Source organism: Maniola jurtina, chromosome Z (assembly GCF_905333055.1).
Source record: "Maniola jurtina chromosome Z, ilManJurt1.1, whole genome shotgun sequence".
NCBI classification, from domain to species: Eukaryota; Metazoa; Arthropoda; class Insecta; order Lepidoptera; family Nymphalidae; genus Maniola; species Maniola jurtina.
In genome coordinates this window covers 4722442-4745180 of record NC_060058.1, presented here as the reverse complement: position 1 = coordinate 4745180, position 22739 = coordinate 4722442, and the positions used below count along the sequence as shown (strand labels likewise).

Genomic DNA, 22739 nt, shown 5'->3' with positions numbered 1-22739 from the left:
AACTAGGCAAGTGTAACATAAGTTGATTTTCATTATCAACTTTAGCCCTATAAAATCTCGGTAACCAACCAATTTTGGCTGTTGTGATTTTAGTAGTAATTCTATTAAATGAACATTATGTTATTACATTATTCTAATGTATTTAATAGTGCCATTGAGTCAATTCAGAAGACGTACTACTTAACCGAAACGAGGCCAGATGGCTGGCATATAAATCAGCGCAAAGAGACAATTGACTCTTGATGAAAAGCGAACGTTTAGCATTAAAATCGTCGACGTCTGCATTAAGAACGTTGAAAATCAATACTTATTGCGATAGCCTCAACATAGCAGAAATATAGCTGATATTTTTTTGGTCACAGGCCGAAACTAGCGGAGCAGAGGGTACTGTCGAATTGTCGATAAGGGCAAACATGATAGCCCGCAAGTTTGCCGATTGCTTAGCAGGTGAAAAAGTTACGCTTTTTAACCCCCAACCCAAAAAGAGGGGTGTTATAAGTTTGTCGTGTGTATCTGTGTACCTGTCTGTGGCATCGTAGCTCCTAAACTAATGAAACGATTTTAATTTAGTTTTTTTTTGTTTGAAAGGTCGCTTGATCGAGAGTGTTCTTAGCTATAATACAAGAAAATCGGTTCAGCCGTTTGAAAGTTATCAGCTCTTTTCTAGTTACTGTAATCTTCACTTGTCGGGGGTATTATAAATTTTTAATTTACACTTGTTAGAGCGTATTGTACATACTTGTATGTATACGCTCTGTGGGCTACCTATACGAAGAAAGGGTACAGTGATCTCCGCGTCCTCTAAAATTACAATAATACATTCAAGATGTTGTTGGTGGCTCGTTGGTGGCTCTTTGGTGTAAAGCAGCTCCAACAACGCAACAACGCGACGTTCTAAAAATGATTGTGGCCCGCCATGACTGTCCTTATCTCCGTCATTGCTGCGATAGACATGTTGCAGTACAATGCCGGAGAGAATTTTTTGATTATTACATGTATTTTCATATAGTAATTTGTTGTAAATCCCGAAATAAATAGATTTAGAATTTTTGGAAACTGCGCCGCTTTGTCTAGTCAATCCTCAGGTGTCTAGCAAAAGGTCTTAGGTCTATTGGACGATGCTTTCAAAAGCAGGCAGACAATTACGAACGGACAGATCTAGGCTTTTTATACCAATAAAATAAAGGTCTTAAATTTCTTACGGGATTTATAAAATCCTTAATGAACCTAGTCGAAGTCGCTAACAAGGGCTACGGGTACTTATTATATCTAATATATTTAAAGCTACCTTCTTACATACGTACTACGTACCAACGCAGTGCGATGTTACTTTACGTGATATGGCGTGTTGATATTTCACCTAATTTCGATTGTCAATTAAGTAGTTTGAACGACACTTCAGCGTGACCGTTCTAGCTATTTTGGTTTTAAATCCTTTCGGTCATGACTCATGACGAAGCACTGTTTCTATTTACACACTTCCGACAGCGCATTGACGGCCGGCTTTTAGTTTAAAACAAAATCGATAGCTCCCATGTAGACTTTCGTATCTTTTTTTTATTACATTATAAGCTAGCCCTTGACTGCAACCTCAGATGATGGTAAGTGATGATGCAGTCTAAGTTGAAAGTGGGCTGGCTCGGAACGAACATGGCAGATGAACGGAGTTTCTATTAAGCCAGACCCCTTATCAGTTTCATTCATGGCATCGTAGCGGAACGCTGGATCGCTTAGCGGTATGGTAGTAACTAGCCACGGCCGTAGCCTCCCACCAGACCAGAGACAATTTAGAATTACAAATTCCCACTCTTGCCCCTATCTGAAATCGAACTCGGGACCGCCTACTTATAAATTTACAGCGCTCATCAGTGCGTAAGGGAGGTCTTCAAAAAATTTGAACCCTGAAACTGATGTAACTTTCAAGTTAACTGTAGGTTTGATGTAAATAATTTTACTAAAATTGTATGGGGAAGCAAAATCACAACGACACGATACACGAGCATAATATTATTACACAGTATATAATAGAACGCAAATTCTACTATATAATAATTATATTCTCTTAGTATAAAGTGGATGCTTCGTTCCACTATTCGTTTAATTAATTTTACTCATTATACTCGTATATTTTACCAATCTATTTTCTGTTTGAATTTCTAAAGCTGTTTTGCAGCATCCTTCCTAGTGTTCCTTATTAAAGTTGAGATTATTCATTAATTTTATTAAGTCTCCCTCTACAACGTAGACTCTCAATAGTTTAAAATTATTTGAAAAATTACGAACCTATATCAAACACAGAATACCTATGTATTACTAAAAACTTCCACACAATATACAATAAACAAAATAAAAAAGCAGAAGACACTTACCTAAATCAGATAGGCTGACTTTTTCCAAAAACGGATCAGCCACCGGCAACTGCAACAATGAACAAAACATCATTTTTATACCCATTTTTTAACGTGCTCTAATTTATACTGTAGTGTATAGTTTCCTTTATTGTTTATACTAAAAACAAACGAAAGGCATTCCGAACCAGTGGTAGATGCTTTTGACGATTCAAAAGAACTTGTAAAAGTCTAATTGTATATAAAAATATTTTGAATTTGAATTTAAAACAAACAAAAACGAAAACAAATGTAAATTAAAAATTTATAACACCCCTGACTAGTGAAGGTTACAGTAAATAGAAAATAGCTGATAACTTTCAAACGGCTGAACCGATTTTCTTGGATTATAGTAAGAACACTCTCGATCAAGCCACCTTTCAAACAAAAAAAACTAAATTAAAATCGGTTCATTAGTTTAGGAGCTACGATCACGCAGACAGATACACACGTCAAACTTATTACACCCCTCTTTTTGGGTCGGGGGTTAAAAAGGCGAGACAATCAAATCTAAAAAGGTCACAGTTTTCACATCTCGGTACGAACCATGGAACAAGGAACGCCAATCAGGCAAAGCACCCCAATTACCCCAAACCTCTAAAAAAAAGCTAATCGTCTTTCTTATCAGTTTCTTGATTAATTTCCCTGGCTATAACATTTTCTTGTGTAACAATAGGTAGCTACCTATATGGTTCTAAGGTCAAAGCCCAATGAAAATAGACGATAATATCACAAATGAAATGAATCATTAGATTAGATCGCATAACTGACCATTCTTGAATTTTATGACTAACCACTAACTATAAGGCAAATTGTAGCCGCGTTCAATGCACTACACATTGAATTTATGATAAAACATATAATATGAATGCTAGTACAATATACATTGTATAGAATATACACTATGAACTGACTATAATATATTATTACGTCATGTACATTGCGGTTAGTGGTAGATTTTATCTAAGAACTTTGTTTGACTTAATCTATAAATCGTTTCTGTGCATATAATAACTATGTACCTACAGGTAAATAGTAAAAATATATTATTTTTGCTTCGGTTTAATTGAAACGTTGCCAGTTCAAATGAAAACCTCTTCCCCAATGTAGATAATACCTTTGTATATTATATTATAAGAGTGAATTATTAACTCTGACATGTAATGGGATAGGTTGTAATGGTGTCATTCGGTAACCACAAATCCTACTAATATTATAAACGCGAAAGTTTGTATGTATGTAGGTATGGAAGGATGTTTGTTACTTTTTCACACAAAAAGTATTGGACGGATTTGGTTGAAATTTGGAATGGAGATATATTATACCATGGATTAACACATAGGCAACTTTTTATCCCGGAAAATCAATGAGTTCCCACGGGATTTTTAAAAACCTATATCCACGGGAACGAAGTCGCGGGCATCAGCTTGTAACTTATAAAATTACTAGAGGATGCCCCCGACTTCGTCAGCGTGGATTTAGATTTTTATAGATCCCGTGGAAACTGTTTGATCTTCCAGGATAAAGATATGCCTATTTCGATTACAGGGACGCAAGCTACTTTGGTACTAAACATACAAATCGGTTAAGTGGACGGGTCTTTAGGAATCCCGCGGGAACTCTTTGATTTTCCGGGATAAAAAATAGCCTATGTCCGTCCCCGGGATATAAGCTAACCCTGTACCAAATTTCGTCAGAATCGGTTACACTGTTGGGCCGTGAAAAGGTAGCAGACAGACAGACAGACAGACAGATAGACAGACAGACAGACACACTTTCGCATTTATAATATTATAATGGATAACTCTATAACTACTCTACCTAGAAAGAGACAAACAAACGAATACCTATTCGTTTGTTTGTTATTTCTTTGCACAACAACTACTCAAAGGCTTTAATATTTCCCAAAAAAAATAAAGGACATCCCGTGAAAACTAAAAGCTGTAAGTATGTTAATATTGTAATGTATATCTACCTAGTTACTGTCTGGAACCTAAGAACCTAGAAGAAGTTGCCTATTCAATCTAGACTAGAACGTATGACACATTGTAATACAAATCCAGTAGTTAGGTATTAAAAGTTATGATGGGTATGGTGATTTATGATTGGGAAAACATTGTAGATAATAGATGCATTGATTTTACACTCATGTACAGCAGAGGTCATACATTGGCATCGCCATAGAATTCAGAAGTTATAGAAGTGGTAAAGGAGTGTGTTGCGAGAGCTTGTCGCACGCAATCGTCACTGCCCGTAATTGAAAAAGGTAAATGTAAAAAAGCGTTTTAGGGTAATCTGTTTAATGTATTAAGCACCAAATGTAGTGTGCTCGTTAAATGCAAACATCTCGATCTCGTCCACCCTCGTATAAACCATTAGAGTGTTTCCGTTCCCAACGTCGATGTTCATCATCAGGCTCTTGCCATTGTTTTTTTTTTTGTAAAATGCCCATGAAAACTAAACAAATGAGATCAAATTCGACTATTATGACACAAGTATGACACATGCCTTCAAAGATTTCTTATGTCGAATTTACACCTCCACCATCAGAGATGCATTAGCATGCATCTATTGTCATCCAGACCACACGTGTTTGTAAAATTTCAACTTTATCAAACAAATAGAAGTAACCAAAATTCTGTTATTATACCGATTTTGACGAAGTGCTATTATATGAACAAAGCAACTTAAGGTGGAAGCGACGCGACGGGCCTACCCGCGAAATTCAAATTTAATTTGGTTTTTCGCAATTTGTAAATTAATACGACAACATAGGCTTATGATATTTTAATTGCGACAATGGCAGTATCATCCTCACAGGTTTATATAAAAATCTTTACTTGAAAGGGTCCAGTTTAAGAAATTAATTCTAGTATCGACTAATTTGTGAGAATAGTCGATTCTAGAATTAATTTCTTTTTTCACAATTTACAAATTGTAAAAAACCAAATAAAATTTGAATTTCGCGGGCAGGCCCGTCTCATGCCCCTTAATAAAAAAAATTAAAAACACCTGTAAAGTTTGCATAGTAATTGACGTCGCCTTGGATGCTAGAGGTAATTATGTATTTTAAAAAACCGTTTATTTCAAGTAGGTACGTTATGACTCATCATTAACATTTAACAATAGTTTACTAAACTACTATTGCTTAGATTCAACACCGTATGAAACCCTGCTACAGCGCTTCCACGCTACCATTCCTAGCTACCCTACCACCAACTATCATATCCAGGATTCCGATGGAAATGGCCCATACCGATGTTTTAATTACATGTTTTTTTTTTTAACTTATAGGCAAGCGCTTGGCAGACCTGCTAGCAAGTGATGATGCAGCCTAAAATGGAGCGCGCTTGCCTAGAAGTATCCTATTCACTCTTGACTTGAAGGTACCCATATTAAAAGTGGAAGGGAAAACTGATGCCGGAAGGGCGTTCTATATCCTAGCAGAGCAAATCGCTTCGTAACGTGTCCGAGGAATTTCAACTACGTACGGATTTCGTAGATATTTTTAATTAGGTACATTTTACTCTTTGAGGGATCCAGGGTTTGTTAGGTTCACACCTCTAACTTTTTAGAGTTACTTTCATTTTAAGTAGCTGAACATTTGTTTTAACATTGAATAAAAACATCGTGACAAACTTAATGACTGACAGTTCTCTATAATTTTTACAAAGCTGTGTAAAGTCGATCAATCCGCATTTGGACATCATGGTGAGTTATAGCATTAAACCCTTCTCATTATGAGAGTAGACTTGTGTTCAGTAGTGGGCCGACCATGGATTGAGATGACGATGATGAAAATTATGAAGATGCTAAAAATAGGTAACACGCTGCCCCGATGCAATATCTATAACGTTATTTAAATTTCTGTGGGCGACGCAGGGAACAGATGTCACTGCAACTATTCAAGGTTACGCCAGTTAACTACTCACCCCTCTCGAGTCTCGAAACAACATGGCCGCATGATGGGGATCGAGAAAGGCGTCGGACGCGCGATGGCGCGCGGTGGGCACATTGCCGAGCGAAGAGCGACGTTTCTCGGCCTCTTGCGATGCTGCACGGCGCAAATGTGCACCTGTTGACAAAGATAATAATAACCTATATTCATGGTCCAAAAAATGCTAATCAAGTTAAGCCATACAATACATACTAGGATTCCAATATTCCCTATATCCCATGGGAACTATTTGACATTACACGGAGTAGGTAGCCTACGTATATTTCCAGAATGCATGGTATTTCTTCGCCAAATAGATGATGCCGCTAAGTGGATTTAGGTTTTCTGAAAATCACGTGAACTCTAATTTTGTGAGACGAAGAGTAACAAATATTCATCCCCGAGATGCAAGGTACCTGTACCTAGTTAGGTCAAAATCGGTTGAATGGATGGGTCGTGAAAGGGTAGCAGACAGACAGACTTCCACATTTATAATATTAGTAGTACTAGTACCTACTAGTATACATATATAGAAGTAATAGAATAAGCACTCTGGTTAGGTGCAGCTCTCCATTATGCTTGACAGTAAACACTACGGCAGACGCCGATAAAAGAGTCATAAAATAAAATGAAAACTTAGACACTATTATGGTTAAAACAAGGTGAAACTTAAAGAGATGCTGATTCAAAGATTTTATCACCTAAAATTATCTTAAAATCTCTGCAGGTACCTACTACCCTAAACATTTTTTTTTTTCAAGATTCTATTTTGCCACTTTTTTGGCGTGATTATTATGTACAAGCGACCCGCCCCGTCTCCGCACGGGTAGGTACATTACTACAATTTTTGTAGGGATCTCTAGTTTTGTTAAAAACTTAATATAGCCTATGCCAATCAGGAATAAGGTAACTTTTGTACTGTTGACAGAATTTTCAAAATCGGTTCAGTAGTCACTAGTCCCAGACCTTAATTCTTACAAACACATTTTAGACTTTACCTCTTTATAATATAAATAATATAATTACGTACGTATGTAATATACACATGTCAAATTACAGCTTTCCAGTAGAAGTGTGTGAGCTAAGCCACGAAAGGACAGGCGGACATTGCGAAATTATCAGGGATCCTTACTAGGGAACCCTAAAGAGATGTTCATTATACCTTCTCAGTATCGTTCATTAACAGCATGTGGTAACTAGATTTCCTAGGCGACAATGTGATTAAATTCCGCCTTTATGCTCCAGATATAGAATTAATGATCGCAAACTTGACTATAAAAGCTTTGAATTTATCTTGGCTCAGCCTACTGTTTTTAGTTAAGCAAAAAAATTCCAATTTTTACAAGAGAGCAAACAATTTAATAAAATCTTGTTTATCTCAACACTGTACGGATTTTATGGTATTTTGAGGTTATGCGATACGTAATGATTAAAATTATGTCATACAATGCAAAAATATATTTGTTTTTAATCATAACATTATATAATAGCTCATACCTACTTTATTTTAGTTTAAAGCATCGCAAGCCACAAAAGAGCACATTCTAAAGAGTCGTTGTTAGCGGATACGACTAGGAGGGCATGATCATTAACTACGTCTAGAAAATGGGTACTCATAAAAAGTCAAGATTTAACTAGAGAGTGGAGAGCGAACAGCTAGTGTTCAAAACTTGACGCTGGTAATAACTCGCTCTCACATGAGAAATTAGAGCCTAGATTATATTTTCTATGGAAGTAATAGAGTAAGTACACATGAATAATTGAATTAAGTCTTAATTGGGTTAGCGTCTTTCAACTAATCAACTTTTCGACACATTTACGTATGATGTAATTGGCTTTGCGACCAGAACACGGACATAGAAATTATAATAGTTAGATACAATTATATACAGTTATACAGGATGTTTGGTAATTAGTATATAAAGACGACACGTACCCATGCTACTTTGATCTGATAAATACAATGCTGAAGTAAAATTATAAAAATTTCCATACAAAATTAAAAAAAAAATTATGTTAAAGTTTTCATGACCCTAACGTGCCCTAGCTCACTGAGATCGTTGGCCATCTTTAGATAGGCCAAGGCCAACGATCTCAGTGAGTTAGGGCACGTTAGGAAACATACGATGAAAAGTTACCGAATGCAAACGCCGGGTGAAGCAGGAATTTTATATTTATATATTATTATTTTTTCAGGCATTTTACACCCATTTTTAATATAAAATAAAATACAAGCGTACCAAATGCAAGAATGAATCCAATGAATTCATTGAATTCTTTCTTGCAATGGCCGTACATTGACACGGCATTGATTTGACGCTGCAAGACCAATCAATTAGTTGTGAGGGACGTGAGATGGATATTCAATTTGTAGAACCATTGAAACTATACTATAGACTCGTAGCTATTACGAGTATTAATTGAAAGATTAAGCAATTATAAATAACTAGATAATGCCCGCCACTTCGTCCACGTGGATTTGGTTTTTTAAAAATCCCGTGGGAACTCTTTTGTTTTTCCGGGATAAAAGTTGTCTATGTCAGATTTCGGGATACAAGCTACTTCTGTACCAAATCTCATATAAATCGGTTAAACGGACGGGCCTTTAAGAATGCCGTGGAACTCTGAGTTTCTGGGATAAAAAGTAAATATAAAAACTGTTGGGCCGTGAAAACCTAGCAGACAGACAGACCCACTTTCGCATTTATAATATTAGTATGGAAGTATGAATTTTTGGAGCTATGGTAGCCGAGTGGTGAAGACATCCGCCTTCTATTCGGGAGATTAGGGATCCGATCCCGAGTACGTACCTCTAAATCAGAGTTATGTGCGTTATAGGGCCGATTTTCAACCGTCAAATAACTCTTATCTAATGAATAAATTTGACGTTTTGACAGATTTCCCATAGAAAAAATGTCAAGCCTCAATTTAATTACTCATGTAAAAATTTTTGACGATTGAAAATCGGCCACATCTTGAGGAAATCTGCATGCCTGAGAATTCTCCATAGTGCTCAAAGGTAAGTGAAGTCTACCACACTTGAGCAGGGTAGCAGAGTACCTTTGTTCTAAATAAACCATTCTCATTCAGAGGTCCCGTTCTCAGTAGTGGGCCGGTGATGAGTTGATGATGATGATGTTGATTACTTTATGGCTACGGCTTCAATTCATTGGTTAATCCGTTTAAATACTTAATTGAAGTATGATCAAATTAAATAAATCTAAACTTAAAATAATAAAAAGTGTTTACGAAGCAAAGCCGATCTGTATGCGTCTATTTGACCTTCTTCGTTAAACGTGTAAATTGACCCCGCATATTAATGGATTTAATGAATATTTAGAAAGGGTTAATCATCTTGACGATAATTCAAATGTCATTCATTTACTAAAAAGAATTTAAAAGTTTATCATGTACTCATGCGATTTGAAATATATACTAACACACAGCTGGTGTCTTGAGGCTTTTTTTTGGTAGGTACTAGAATGTTTTAAGACAAGTTTTTTCTATCATATATTTTTTACTAATTAATCGGGATAGGTGCAATTTCTTTCTTTCTACGGCTTCATCCTCCAAGCTGTCTTCTATATCAACAAGTGTAAATTAAAAATTTATAACACCCCCGACAAGTGAAGGTTACAGTAACTAGAAAAAAGCTGATAACTTTCAAACGGCTGAACCGATTTTCTTGGATGATAGCTAAGAACACTCTCGATCAAGCGGCCTTTCAAACAAAAAAAAAAACTAAATTAAAATCGGTTCATTCGTTTAGGCGCTACGATGCCACAGACAGATACACATATACACAGATACATAGATACACACGTCAAACTTATAACACCCCTCTTTTTGGGTCGGGGGTTAAAAATTAATAACGTTCATAAAGTATAATATGATGACGTTCATCTTTCGTACTAGTATTAAAAAGTAGCATTTTATTTTTGTGATCGTCACGCTGATAATTTATTTGTTTCACAGAATTCATTAAAACTTTAACGTTTCAGATCAAAAAATAGTAGGTACCTACTTACAAATAATAATTGCAGAATGGTTTCCGCAATCAGCCACCGTGTAGGAAATCAAATAAATTGTCGAGACAGTCGGAAAAGGGAAAATGCCGTGGAAATGAAATTCTTGGAACAAACTCTAACATCATTGTAAAATAGATTAAAAAAACCAATCTAAGTATCAGTTTACTCGCCGACATAAATCAAAATACTTATCGCAAAATGCAGTAGGTATTGTGCAGTTCACTCTGGTATTGTATGATAGTTTTAAATATTATGGTAAGAAAATTTCGGTGGAGATAAGTAGTCGATTCGATTTATTAAGGATTTTTTTTTAATTAATGATTTTGTATAAGGTAGCAATCAGTCTTCAGTATATTAATTTTTACTTAAAATTAAGTAGTCAGTGGCGTCAATTCTAATATCTTTCTTTAAACTACATTTGTATTATATCTGCATCTTTTTTTTAATGTTGCTGAAAAACGACGAAAAATTAATTTTGAATTAAGGGCCGATTTTTCAATCGTCAAATAACTGTGGAATAATTTTGACGATTTAACTTTTGACAGTTTTTGTATTGGAAATCTGTCAAAACAAAATTTAATCATCGGATAAAAGTTATTTGACGGTTGAAAAATCTGCCCTAAATAGCGCTACTCTGCGGACAAGATGCTCACGACCGGCACCTAAAGCCACGATGGTTGACATATAATTTTAAATCAAATTAGTTTGTATGTTCTTTTTTCACTACATTGGTAAGAAAGAGATGCGAATACTTTAAAATTTAGTTGTCATCAGAATCAGTAGCAGTAGTATCAGTAGTATACTTGTATATTTATAGGGCATATCGAAAGTCGCATATTAAAATGGCTCTTATACTACAATGTATGTTTGTCTTTCTGTACGACTTTGTGTATCTAGCTAACTTAATATCAAAGTACATATGTGATTCTATTAGTTATACACGTAAAATTTTACTAAAATGTTACGTATTTAGTAACTAGTATATCAATGGTTAGTAAAACGATAAATTTCTATTGGTGCTCTCGTCAGCCAAGTTCTCGCTTGCTAGTGAGTACTTAGGCGTAAACAAATATGACCTAGAGGATAAAATAGGAAATGATGTAGAAGAACGCCGCTTATTCTATTTAACTTTGAGGCAGCGACTCTGTAGCTATATCGTTTCACTTCCCACTTTAATAATAAATCTGGAGATTGAATAAATAAAAACCATCTTTTAAAAAAAATTTGAGTTATATCATAAGTATTGATATGTGATGGTAATGAAAAAATTAGTTTAAAAATGTACTTCGTAAGCTCATACCTTACAAGCATATTATCTGAGTGTTATTTCGAAAATACTTACCTAATATGTTACTATGCAAATTGAGTTAATTGCCGTTTTAGCTATCCACAGGAAATTGCTATATTGACGCATCGCGAAGTTCATAAATATTTATAAAAATTTAATTAGTTACTTACCTTCTTGGAGAATCGATTCAAAAATTTGATATGTTGCTCCGCAATCTTCCAAGGCCGCTCTTTTGGATAACTTGTGCGCTTTACCAGCATCTAGTGACTTTGACCGTGAGCGGAATTCTTCCTTCTGCGCGGGGCTACTGACAGGAACAGCGCACGACCCCCGGCGACCTTCACCCGAGTCGTGCCGCCAGTGTCCCACTTTTTTACTAAACGTCCTTATTAAGTCCTGTATTGAATGTTTGTGTCGTTGACCACTCGCACTAGACGCAGAACTCCTCCTCTCTGTCGAATGGCTGTGTTCTTTATCACTATGAAAGTTTTCTGTCAACCTCTGCGCAAAACTTTTATTATCAAACCGACTTTTAAACGGGGTATGCGACAATTTTGAACTACTTATTTCACCATATCTTTCACATTTACTGTACTCGTTCTCTTGTATCTCATCCATGACTTCATTGTAAAGAGGTGATACGAACTGACGGTAATCCGAATTGGATGTCCGATAAGCATTAACACAGCTTTGATATCTCTCTTCCTCCAAACGCATTGTTCTGCTATCGACGTTTTGAGGTTGGTAACTATGGGGCGATTGAGGTCTATGCCCTTCCATAACGTCCCGAAAATAACTAGAAAAGTTAGGATATCTATCTCTAGGACTAGACGCAAATTCCAAAGGACTCGATCGTTGACTACGATGCGTACATGATGAGCGTCGATTGATAGGAACTGCCTTTGACGGAGTATTGTCATTCTGCGATGAACGGGAGTCAGTTGAACTTAGAGCGGAACTCCAGCTGTCCGAACCGTCGTCCTTATCCAATGAAGGAGGAGATTCACGCGAGTGGTGTTTATGAAAAAAATGCGTTATCCCATGCATTTTGATTTAACACTTCCGCACTCAACACAGCACTTTCAGTTTCGCGTATGTCATCGTCTCTTTACATGATCGCGCTGTTCAAAATCGAATCTCGTTTCTGTTATAAAATATCCATGTTTGTGATAATAATTTAAAATGCTTAATTTCAAATAGTTCAAGTGCAATGACCATTAGATTAACGTAACGCCTCTACGAGGTAAACAACATTTCAGGGTCACAACATTGGCATTATAAACGTTTTGGAAGTCGTTCTGGCGCAACAAAATAGAAATAAAAATAAGGTGATTATTATGTAACAGTAGTGCCGAGTCCACGCTCGCCATTTCCTTATAAGGGTATAGGCTCTTCGTTAAATCAAAACCGGTTCCTTTTCTGAAATCGTTGGTCTTGAAGGTCAGAGTATCCTATTTACGGAATGCATTCACGCGACAAAGAGGGAAAAGATGGTCGACCTTGAGATGAATGCGGGTAAATTATTTTATTAGATAAGACGCATGCGCGTAAGGGGTCACCTTCAAACCAGATGAACCAAAATCAAGCTCAGTGGCACAAGAATATAATTCTTGACACATCATTTTAAGTTGAATGAATTAATCTCATATGATTATGTATTTAAAAGTTCATCACATCAGTTCTTGTTCGTCATCAAGTACCTATAGACTTCCATAGTGGACAAAGGCCGCTGCTCAGTATAGGTTTTATTCCTACTTTTACTTCGTTTTCAACGGATGAAATCAATATTTTTTTCAGTGATTTTTCACGAAAAATTATTTTTTAATTTTCGCGCTTACAATCGCTTGCTACAACAGCTCGTTTTTCGGTACCTAGTACTAAAATTGTTCGCTACATTAAATTTAACGATGTTTTTTCCACTCTAAATTCTAACCGTAGGTAAGTGATGCGAGTGTTCTCACTCGCGAACTATTTATCATCTTAGCTCAGGTCAGGTCTTAGCTTAGCTCAGGAACTAGATATTGATCATGTGCAAAGAAAACTAAAACAGAAGGCTGGATCAATCGTAATAATTTTCAATGTTTGTGAGATTTTGTTTCGTGATTTTTCGCAGGCTACTTTATATAAGATAGGTAGCTAAGTACATATGAAAAGTTTTCCAGATGATTTTTCATATGCTACCTGCGAAATGATCCTTATCTAATTTTCTTACTTACTACGTTACTCAGGTATTTACACGTTATCGAAACCTATATACACATTTCTAAAACTTTACTTTACTCCACAGTTGTCCGGCATAATCTTCGCATAGGGAAACCGTGATTATCAAGATAACTATTTCATTAGACTACGAGGTATTTTTTTTTGAGATAAGAAAGGGATGATTTTTAAAATAATCTCTATGGGAACAAAAGCTAGTCAGCAATGGTAGGCTTTAATTAATTTTTTTTTCTTTATTCAATAAGAAAAGTGAAACGTCAAGTGGGTAATAAGCAATAACAAATTTCGAGAAAGCTAGAAACTAACTTTCATTATTTTTGTGCGCGAACTATTAATTAGCGGAAAACGGGATACTTTCTGAGAAAATGAACATATTTAAGGAATAAAACAGTAAAATATCAAAACTAAAATCCGATTTCTTTTAGAAATCGATTAGTATCGATGATCTAAACTAGACAAACCGATTACACCAAATCTCTAATACCTACCTAGTCAAAATACCTCGCGATACTCGACACGACGACGTAGGTACGCAAACCAAGCAATGAATCCAAATCCAAACCCTAATCAAATCGAGTAATCGTTTGCTACGCACAAACCAGTAAGCTTCGCTTCCTTCTCCAACTAAGCAAGGGTTCGGCAGAGTGAAAAGGATAAAGCGAATTTGAATTTCGGCGGTCTCTTGGCTGAAAAAATTGTTCATTGAACCATAGAACTACACCAGGAAGTAATAAGACCTAATTTAGATTGTTACCTCTGTTGCGTTCTTCGTTGGCTTATATAAATCCATTGCGACGCAGTACCTACTACCTATAATATGTAATTCATAATAGATTATTCCTACTTATAGCAGGCCGTTTCTGAAATCGATTTCTAAAAACGGATTTTGAAATTGATTCCAAAATCTAAACTTGGGTATAGGTACTATACCCGTTTGTGTAAAAATCCAAAACCGCCAACATAGAAAAACATTTTTCTTTCTTTTTGTATTTGTCAAATAACAACCAAATTAATATTATAAAATAATATTGTACTACTTTTTTGTATTGCACGTTTTAATTTTGATGATATCACAAAGTAGAGCATATACATAGATTGGTATATTCTTAATCATGTGGTACAAATACCTAGCCCCATTTCGACCTGTAAACAATCAACAAGTCGCAGGTATTTTTACCTAAATGTGACAAAAAATATGCCAACACCAGCATTCTTATGCACCTATGTACCTACCTGTATTTTTTATTTGTATTATTATTTATTGGTATGTTTACTATAATTTCTAAATACTATGAATTTAAGTAAAATGTATGTAGATGTAGAGAACATAATATATATAAATCAAAAGTAGGAAATAGATAGTATGTAATCCTTCAGTCTTTAAGTAATCTGACATTGCTATAGAAATAGTTATAGTTGTTTAGTCCTAAATAGGCAAACGGCCTTAATGTACTTATATATCATAGCCTTTATGTAGCATCACACTAACAACTGGCAAAAGAAGGGTGAAAATCACACTATATACATAGTTGGAAGTCTTTTACCACATTTTATCTCTTTTCTTGAACGATTAGTTCAACAGAGACATTAAATTCAATAAGTTACCTGCATTTAGAAAAAAAAATCGGATTTGAATTAAATACCTATAATAATTCAGAAAGTATCTGTTTTTTGTTAGTTACACTACGTAGTACGTTACGGTACGTAGGTACCTACTCAAACGATTTGATCAAAGCTTACTACGAGGATAATTTACTTATCCCGGAAATTAAAGAAATCCCACAGGATTTTAAAAACCTAACTCCATGCGATTGTTGTCGTAAGAAAATGTAGGTTAAAATATATATATCTAATTATATTTATAAGAAAAAGTCAGTATAAAAATTTATATTTATTTAGGTTTTTTAATTTATTTATGTACCTAATTAGGCCTACTTTATAAAACATGTCGAGTGTTTACCTGCATCTGTTTGGAAACAGATTCTGTAAAGAGCTAACTAGAAAATAGACAACAAAAACCTATAATGACTTTCGCAGGTAAACGATAGTATACCTTTTGCAGATACCTGAATGCAGTCGCGTCGCAAAAAGACGGGTGTCAATAGACATATTATGCACAAAAGGCTCTTACCCGGAAGGTTTTACGGGCAAAACGTGTTTAGCGGCCCGAAAATACGATAGTTTGATGAACGGATTTTATAAAAGAAGAATGAATAAATAAAATATACTTTTCTCCCACTTGTTGGGATATTGCTTCATTACTAAGAAAACAAAACGGTAATCGGATCTTTACTGTCCGCACGCCAACAATTTCCAACAGGGTATTATAGGTCTATGCAAGTCTATGAGTAGAAATTGCTAGACAGTTTCATACTCACTGGTAACGAAGTTCTTTAAATGCACACTAAATGAATTAGGTTTATTTTAAGTATGCTATATCTTGCCACTCAGAGAAACGACGTTTTTGTAGCAAAAACTAGATTTTTTTCTGAGTATGGTAGTATAATTAGCTAAAAAATCGTGTTATTTGAGTTATGACATCCTTGTCGCAAATGAGCGACATGTGATATGTATTCATTATGATTAAAAAAAAGATTCCGACGAATTGAGAACCTCCTCCTTTTTTCGAAGTCAGTTAAAAATGGTTATATTATAGCAAAGAAACAAAGAAATTATAAAGATTGAATGCGCATTTTTTCAAAATTTCAAAAATAGAAAAACACTGCTGGCAGTTGAATGAAAATTTGTACTCGGTTGGGAGACGCCTCGTCCTTTTAAATTCACTTGGGAAGTCCTCACCTTCGCCTCGTCATTCCAATATTCCGCAGCAATTATTTTATTTACCGCTACAGTAAAGTACACCAAGCAATAAAACAATAACGGATAAGCGTAAAAAATTAATTCACTCTCCGTAATTTAATTAAAACATAGAGCTACTGTAATAAAACAAATTGGTGGCAAACAAGATCTCTATCAAGCAAAACTACGTTGCAGGGGACATTTTCAATAATACAGCCAATATGGATGTATTAATTTTTATGTAGGTATGTTTCGTCGATGTATTAACTTATTATTATTGATGTGATCTAGTGATTATTAATTTGGATTGGTACGGGAGGTCTCATGAATTTCATAATATTGTTCTAAGAAAGATTTTAGGATTTGGAAGACGTTGACGCAACTTACCGAATCAGTGCATTTAGTAAACAAAATAGTTTTCAACCAGTAGAAGTTTCATATATATTTGTATGAAAAAAGCTACAGATAAAGATAAGGGCATAAAGGATGTCTACAAGGTACCTATCCCATTTAAAATCGATTTCATCCGTTGAATATTTCTAAAATAACTAGCTACGCAAATGTAAATGGCTGGTTTTTGTGTCACTGAATGTAACAAAAATGATCTATACGTTTTATAAATATAAGTAAATAAAATAATTAATGATCTTAAATTATCTCCTATCTAGAACAATCGGATTAGAAAAAATAAACAACCGATATCAATTTGTTATAGTATTATGATATGCACTAAGCACTGTTATTTTATATTAGCTCTTCACTCAATTTAAATGGGATCAAACTTAGGACGTGTTGTTTCAAACGAAAAAAGAATAATTGAAATTGTTTCAGATTTTACGGAGTTATGGATCTTATTTTTTGGAGTCATTTAAAAACTATAATATTTTTTCCGCGCATTCTCTATCGTCAATTTTCGTTGATAAAATAATATTTATTATTATAGATCTACGATAAAATACCTGACCTATAAAATAGATATGACAACAAATTTATCGAAAGTTCCGTTCCCTTCAGGCTGATCATCTACGAGGTCAATTGATTTGCATCAAGGGCGTTCAGAACAAAATTGTTAAATGAATGATTGACTGATAAGCATTAGGTAACAAACAGGTTCTAACGGTGGATTAAATTAAAGCTTCTCGGACTAGTCGACGACAGCCGATGCGAACAGAGGTCAGCGCACAATTATTATTACAATCAAAGCGTTAAATAAAATAGTGAGGTTAAAGCACCATTCCACGTAGCAATTTTTACAAAATAAATTCTTACAATGATGCACCATTTTAGTGTAATTATTTTTAACGAAGTTAACTTTGAAATAATTATAATAAATAAAATACATTTTGATAGTACCTATAACACTGCCAAATGCTTCAACGTTTTGGCATTGGTGCCAAATACCGGAAAAAGATGCTTGAAGCATAGTGTACGTAATTATGGATAAATTGAAAAGCAATCATTGTGTATCAGTAAATGGTTACGTACCTAGTAAATAATTGATATAAATTAAGCAGAAAGGCAATCACTTTTACAAAGTAAAATTCATTTTTAACAATGATGACATTATGCACCACTAAGTACCTAGTTAGGTACCTACTTTTCTTTTTTTTTCGTAATTATCATACATAATAATGATTGCAATAATTACTTATCACTGATATTCAAGTAAATGATTTATTAGTTTTATATTATTTAATATTGGTGGCTTCTGTTAATTTTGTTAATTATATTATTATTGTAGGTGTGCCCTATAAAACTGCAAAAAATAGTTACCTTTTCATAACCTACTATGATTTAAATTGTAACATATTTGAATTGTTGTTAAGTGTGCATTTCCAGTGATATGCAATTAAGTTACAAATATAAAAGAAATACCCCTTAGTAAATATATTTTTGATTTCTATCACGAGAATAGCCAAAATGATAATCGTCACCTATTCATTTAATGGTTTTAAAAAGTTTATATTAGAATAGAATTTATTAAAATTAATAATACTGGTCTCACAGGTCCTCGATTATAGCTGTTATTATCGCTGTTTAATTAGCAATAAAATAAGCTATTTGCGATAGAGTGCACCAAAACTTAATATTATTATTTATTTCTGTAATAATTTCCTTGTGAATTATAGTAATTAATTATTATTAAAAGTGTGCACGGCGTCATTTATTTACTGCGGCATTGCGCCAAATATCACTAAACGCACATGTGCTCATGCCAAAACGTAAACACACCACAGTAGATCGAGATTCGATCGAACAGCGCATCACTGACTGACAATCCAAAAGGGAACTTAAGATGACACTGTACACAGCTGCATTGTTGATAAATGCTTATACATCATTTTTTATCGTTATTATTCACGTGTGTTACGTTATTGTGCGCCACACGACACGCTCTCACGGCGACCGTGGGTATACTAACTTAGTAAAATAAATAAGCAAAGAGGCGGGAACGAGGGGCACACCGAGAGGTGCGAGGCAACTTTCAGTCGCGTAGAGGAGTCGCGTAAGGATTTTATAATACTCTATGTGTCGTGACCATAATTATTTTATTACGTAGCAAGTTTGTGGTATTCGGGCAGCAAAGAGTCCCAATAGAAACTGCTGTAATCAACATTGGCAAGCTCTCTGTTTACAACAAAACAATACATCACTAGCACAAAAGGAGATAATTATTCCTTTCAGAATATGAAACGTGGTAATACAGTCAGTCTAGGCTGAAATACAAAGTTAGCGGTACATGCTTTTGATTTTCAAATCGTAGGTAGGTAAAGTGCATAAGGGGTCTTTAGCGTAGGTAACTGATTTTTAACAAAAATGTGAGAAGGATTATATTTACTTAAAAAAACGGGCAAGTGCGAGTCAGACTCCCGCACTGAGGGTTCCGTACTCGGGTATTTTTCCAACATTTTGCACGATAAATCAAAAACTAATATACATAAAAATAAATAAGAATCTGTTTTAGGATGTATAGGTAAAGAAAGCCCTTTCATATGATACCCCACTTGGTATAGTTATCTTACTTTGAAAATTGAAACACGTTTTAATTTTTTTTAAATGATGTAACCACAAATTCGCAGTTTTCAGATTTATTCCTGTACTTGTGCTATAAGATCTACCTACCTGCCAAATTTCATGATTCTAGGTCAACGGGAAGTACCCTATAGGTTTTCTTGATAGACGCGACAGACGGACGGACGGACAGACAGGCAGATAACAAAGTGATCTTATAAGGGTTCCGTTAATCCTTTTGAGGTACGGAACCCTAATAATAAACAAAAATAGTACTTAATTAAAATTAAATATGAAAGGCATTGTCTTTATAATTTTGGATCCCAAAAGTCGCAATATTTTTAATATAGGTACAGCTAACCTGTTAATTTTTAGTATGCAATCCAGGCGCAATCTATCACGTTTACGTAATCTTCATGCTAGGTAGGTAGGTACTCTTGGTTCTCTCTGCTCTCTTCCACTAGGTATTTCAAAAGCTTTTTGTTAGGTTGCATTGTTTGTAAGTTGTCTCTCCATCGAGATTGGTAACTAGTTTTTCGGTTACTTCCCATCGTACGAAAAAAAGTAGTTTCATACGTGAGTTTGTAAAATTTTACATTTTACAAGATCGCGTAGTTTGTGGTTTGGATGGGCGATTGGTATGGTACTATTGACCGTTTCTGATGGTGGAAGGAAGCTGTGATCGGGGCATTGGAACACTATGATGGCATACAGAATAACAGTAGAATTTGGACTCATTTTTTTGGTAGTACAAGTAGGTCATCATTATGATCAACCCATCGCCGGCTCACTACAGAGAACATCGTTAAATACCCTTCTCACTCTGAGAGGAGATCCATCCTCTCAGAGTGAGAAGGGTATTTAACGATGTTTTCCTTCACTATTAAAGCAAGTGATATTTAATTACTTAAGAGGGCTCTCTCCGTCACTCGTTTCCACTCGTTTCATACAATCGTAGTTCCAATTTCATTTGAATATTAAGCAAAGTCAATGAAATTTTGCAGACATATTCTAGAAACTAATATCTATGTCTGTGGTTTTCCAGATTTCTGTTAAAATACAAGGTTTCAAAGTTACGCGGTCTTAAAATTTTCATACAAATCTTTGAGCCCCTGTAATTTTAAAACTACATATTTTTAGAAAAATCTAAAACACCACAGACACAGATATTAGTTTCTAGAATATGTCTGCAAAATTTCATGGACTTTGGTTGCTTATTATTCAAATGAAATTGGAACTACGATTGTATGAAACGAGTGGAAACGAGTGGCGGAGAGGGCCCTGTTAAAACACAGATAACTCCACAATTAGAGGTGCGTGCCCGGGGTCGAACCCACGACTTCCGACTAGGAGGCCGACGTCCTAACCACAAGGCTATCACAGCTATGACTACATGTGTAGCAGGTATTTTTTTAAAAGACGATGACAAGAGCCTGAAGATGGATATGGATGGTGGGTTAGAAAACCCCATAAAGGCATATTATGACAGAATAGTGGAGTTTGTACGTACTTATATGTTTTCATTTAACGAAAAGTACGTTTAGTTTTAATAAACTTCAATACACGTGGTTATGAGAGGCTAACATGGAAACTTCATAATGGCATGTGGCAAAAGTGTCGAGTTTGGACTCATGTGTTTTATTTTAATTCAACACACATGACAAGTTTGTGAAGACGCAGATGAGGAAGATCGAAAGTGTACATAGGGACTCAAGAGGCACATTATGTAAAAATCATTGAACAACAGTTATGAACTTCGTTGCTACTAACCGATCAGTTTTAAAACAATAAACAGGTACTTAGGTATTTTAAAGAAACACCCACAGTTACTTTATAGACAAGCTTATACATGACACTGATACGGCATGCAAGAATCACTACGAAATAACAAGAATGTCATCCTTGCTATTCATTTTTCTACTACTGCTATTATTTTGCTCATAGCAATAAAATTTACTCTCCCGGAAGACATATTGCAGATGTCTTTCAACAGGCTTAAAATTTTCATAAAACGTAAACCTATTGAAAAATCCTACTACAATCTAAAGGATTATTTAAATGACATGAAAGCTTGGAATTGAGTTGCTTCAACAGTTTTGATACTTTTAATAAGCTTTAATTGATATTGTGAAATGGTGGTGGTATACTGATAACTGATAATAAAAAGAATACTCGGCTGAGTTTGTTGTGGGCTCTTCTCAGACCAGAGCGCGTTTGGAACCCTCGTAGCTTAAGTTTTAAGTTAATTGTCACCATTACATTTTTTTTGCTTTTTTAAAAATTGATTGATTTTTAATAAATTACTTTGAATTTAATTAAATCACGTAATGCTGAAATTCTACCGATTTCACTAAGTGACAGCAAGTAAGTTTTCAATAACACCGCTTTTGTAGAAACTAATAAAGAAAATTTCAATTAACTAATTATACAACTATAGTCAGGTTACTCTATTAATAAAAAATGACAATTATACTATAACTACCTATTGTCCTAGATATAGAACAGAATATAATAATGGCTTTGTACATCTATAAATAGCTAAACAGCGATTATAAAATAAGAAATTGTGTGTATGTTGTGTGGGCATAACTTGGGAAGAGATTATAATTTACCTATAAGTATTTATATTACTAGCAAAAAAACCGGCCAAGTGCGAGTCCGACTCGTGCAGCGAGGGTTCCGTACTCGGGTATTTTTTTTCGACATTTTGCACGATAAATCAACAACTATTATGCATAAAATTAAATAAAAATCTGTTTTGGAATGTACAGATAAAGCCCTTACATATGGTACCCCACTTGGTATAGTTATCTTACTTTGAAAAAAACCCATTTTAATTTATTTTTTCAATGATGTAAAAATCAAATTCACAGGTTTCGGATTTATTCTTTACTTGTACTATAAGACCTACCTATCTGCGAAATTTCTAGATTCTAGGTCAACGGGAAGTACTCTATAGGTTTTCTTGACAGACACGACGGACGGACGGACGGACAGACGGACGGACAGACAGACAGACAACAAAGTGATCCTATAAGGGTTCCGTTTTTCCTTTTGAAGTACGGAAC

General features: G+C 34.9%; 1 protein-coding gene across 3 annotated transcripts in view; it reads right to left on the bottom strand.

Annotated features, from left to right (window-relative positions):
* Positions 1-22739, bottom strand: part of LOC123880725 (general transcriptional corepressor trfA-like) — an 89769-nt gene that overhangs the window by 29144 nt on the left and 37886 nt on the right. For all 3 annotated transcript variants that reach the window (XM_045929008.1, XM_045929009.1, XM_045929010.1), the window contains exons 10-11: positions 6320-6462; positions 2370-2418 (exon numbers count right to left, since the gene is read on the bottom strand). In XM_045929008.1, coding sequence (XP_045784964.1) covers positions 2370-2418; positions 6320-6462 — 192 coding nt within the window. The remainder of the gene's footprint in view (positions 1-2369; positions 2419-6319; positions 6463-22739) is intronic.